This window comes from Theobroma cacao, chromosome 5, assembly GCF_000208745.1.
Source record: "Theobroma cacao cultivar B97-61/B2 chromosome 5, Criollo_cocoa_genome_V2, whole genome shotgun sequence".
Classification (NCBI taxonomy): Eukaryota; Viridiplantae; Streptophyta; class Magnoliopsida; order Malvales; family Malvaceae; genus Theobroma; species Theobroma cacao.
In genome coordinates, this window is record NC_030854.1 from 24,040,118 (window position 1) to 24,043,645 (window position 3,528).

General features: G+C 37.8%; 1 protein-coding gene across 1 annotated transcript; it reads right to left on the minus strand.

Annotated features, from left to right (window-relative positions):
• LOC18598778 (protein STRICTOSIDINE SYNTHASE-LIKE 10) lies at positions 201 to 3,222 on the minus strand. The gene is made up of 3 exons (XM_018120572.1): positions 2,812 to 3,222; positions 1,384 to 1,647; positions 201 to 991 (listed from the first exon to the last, which is right to left on the minus strand). The coding sequence occupies exons 1-3, from the start codon at positions 3,087 to 3,089 to the stop codon at positions 424 to 426; spliced, it is 1,110 nt and encodes a 369-aa protein (XP_017976061.1). The 5' UTR covers positions 3,090 to 3,222; the 3' UTR covers positions 201 to 423.

Genomic DNA, 3,528 nt, shown 5'->3' on the forward strand with positions numbered 1-3,528 from the left:
TTCCTGTATATTACCATTACAGGCTGTACAATTAGACAGCTTGTGATTTGCTGCAAACCCAGATTGATACATGAAGGAATCTGATTTTGTACCTTAGGATAGTGATTTCAACTCCAAGATCTAGTAGGTCTAATTATCTACTCTTTTAGTTAAGATTTTTCCACATTAAATAACCAAAAAATTATTCTAGTTAAAAGAAATATTTTAAATTTCCATATGATTGCGTGCATTTTCCCCAACAACATCGCCCCATTAAATGTTACACACATGTTTTCAAGTACACCACACTTAATAATTTCGCAAAAAAAAAAAAAAAGTTCGCACCAATCCTAGGGCTACCATTTTTCCAACTTGCCAGGCAACTCTACTTAAATTCATATAAATGAAAGCAAGTGATACAAACCCCACTGATGAGAAACTTTATTAAAGATGATGAATGCCAACAAATGGCATCATTACTGATCCAATCCACAGCTTCCCATCCTTCTCTTCCACTTCGCTGATAAACCTCATTGTCTTTCCTTCGGTATCTTCCAAAACTTCCAAAATTTCTCCATTTTCACTCAACTTTACAGCAATGGCATGGGGTTTCCCTCCTATAAACAGTGAGTGCAGTTGCTTGAAACTAAGCGGAAGCTTTAAAACTGTGTTTCCAAACAACGAATATGACAGAGCCAACTTAGCAACAAGTCCCTTTTTTGCATGCAAAGCTACCCAAAACTCCCCTTTCATATTTCTTCTAATGTTGTCTGGAAATCCTGGAAGCTCAGAGAAAACTTCAACATTTCCAGCATTAGGACCACGAAGCCAAAGCCTTAGAATCCGGCATGTGGTGGTTTCTGCAACAAGTACAAATGAGCTATCTTTGCTCAATGCTACACCATTGGCAAAAGCAAGGCCTCGTAGTAAAACCGTTACTTCCTTGCTTGATTTGTTGTATTTCAGTAACCTGCCTGTCTTGTCTGTAGTGAAGATTGATGGCAAGAATTGCCTGCAGACACAAAGATAACCCATGAGGGTCTCTTGGTTTACTTATTTTGCTTGTTGTTTCTCGCTCCTCCCAGGAAAAACCAGGTAAGTTATAACAAGAACAATAGGAACTGTTATGTCATTTGCACCTAGGCAAAACTCCAGAAGTAAAGAAGTATCAAAGCAATTACCCAGCTGGGAACCAAGAAATTTAAAGATTCGATGCGATAAAATCTTTTGTACAAGGAAAATAAGGCGGAAGGAGGAATTGATTTGCAAGTATTGGGTTACTGCTAATCTGTTATGTCATTTGCGCCTAGCCAAACTTGAAAAATGCATTTCGGAGATTACTGCTAAATTACCATGGTGAAATATAATCAATATAAGGCAAAGGAAAGTTTGGGGTCAAATCACCTTCTTCGGAAGCTTGTACTTGTATCCGTAAAGTAAATGACATCATCAAGCTCATCAATGTCCATATCATTGGTAAAGTAAAGGGGTTGGCCCTCAGCTTCTGTGATGAGTTGAGTGGCCAAACCTCCTGCAGGGCCTACTACTTGGAGGCCAAAGTAGGCATCCGCAATGTAAAGATCCCCAGTTTTTTTGTCAAATCGTAGTCCTAATGGCCTTCCACAGATATGCTCCATCTCTGGTGCGAATGGACGAACACAGTCCTCCCTTGAAAATCCCGATTTACATCAAACAAATTAGACACAAAATAGAATTATCACTTGAAAACTATTCTGCCGTGTCATTATCAAGAGTTTGACTATGTAATAAACCCAGAATCTACCAGCACTTTGGACATTTTACCACAGCTTACAGCCTCAATACGACCCCATCTAAACCAGGCATAAACTCACACAGTCGAACAAATATCAAAATAACAGTTTGTATTTCTGTCCATATGTGTATGCCATATGTGTTTGTGTCAACGAAAATGCATCTGATGGAACAACCACTGTTTCACAACAAATAACATCCCGTAAAGGGACCATTTATTGTTAGAAAGCATGCTGAGAAAACTTCACTCTGGTCAAAAAGCGACAGCCCTGATCCACTTTTCTTGGGAGGGAGAATGATGTTGGTAGGATGGCTTGGGGAAATAAGTAAGTGCCACATGCGGCACTGTGTCTAACTCTATTCAACTAATGAGAATATGGTGTTGACAAGATTAGGACAAATGGAGCTATGAGGGGTGTGTGTTTCTTCATTTTTCTCCCAAACCCATTGTAGCCCATATGCACAATGGTAACCTCTTGCTAACGTGATTCCACAAAGCCACTTAATTAAAAGCCTTTAAGAAGTAATATTCGGTTGAAATTACCACAACCCAAGAACATGCCCTCAAGCCCAGCATGTTAAATTAAAAAAATTTGAGTTCTAATTAATTGTATTCAAAGAACAAACCAAGAACTGTCTAATTAGATGCACATAAAAAAGACATTTTGGTGAATATCCTAACATGCTGTGATGTATTAATCTTTTAGTTACATAACATATATCAATTTTGTAAAGAAAAAAAAAAACATCACATTTTATTTTAATTAAATAATAGTTAATAATTTAAAACTTTTAAGAAAATAATTTTATTAAAAATAAAGTTTTTGTGTACTAATATGTGCTACGTACCCAAAAGAGTTCAAGTTGACATGTCAAAGCATCAATTTTTATCCCTTATCTATGTAATAAACTTGGATTTAAAGTGTATAGTTCACATTATTTACTTTTACCCCAAATCAAAGGCAAAAGGAAAGCTTTCAATTTTCATCCCGCTCAATCATCCAAGCCCAACACATTGTTCAACAACACCACAACTAATTTATAAACAAAAAATATTACCTGTGAGAAGAGGTGAAGGCGAAATCAGTCCAGCCGACAGCATCTCCTTGCCATTTAAGAATCCGCCCATCGGCAACGCCAGAGTATGGGCCATCTCCGTTGGCGTCGAAAGCAAGGCTCTCGGGCCCAAATGCTGAGTCGAGCCGGATGGTTTTAGCGTTGTGGAGGTGGTAGGAGCCAGGAACCGCTGGCGGAGCCAAGATGTTGTAAGATAGGAGGATGGATATGGATGCTACTAAGGTTGTTGAACTTAACGCCAGTTTCAGTTTTGGGTTCATAACTTTCTCTTCGAACTTTGTCCGAGTTGAGTTTAGGGATGGGGATTTGTGTGTGTTCAGAGAAAGGTTAAATCTGGAATTGCGAATGAAACGCCGAAAGCCTTGGGCCGAGGAGTCCACTCCAGTTAAATATTGTAAATACAGCTCCAATTCATTTTAAGAATTATGTTTAAGTTTTAAGTTTGGTACCTAGAATACGTAGTTAAAACTAAGCAGTTAACACCAAACAGTCCTAATCTTGTTCTAAATTTTTGGGTTTACCTAACTAAATGTCCTAATTCTGGGTGTTCCGTTTAGAACAAAAGACTTCATAATCCAAGTCAGATACAAATAATTAGCTTGAAATACAAAACAAGACTCTAAACTCCAAATATGTTACTAAAAGCCGGATTCGCAGTATCATAAATACACATTAATCCATGTTACATGTTAAAAAACA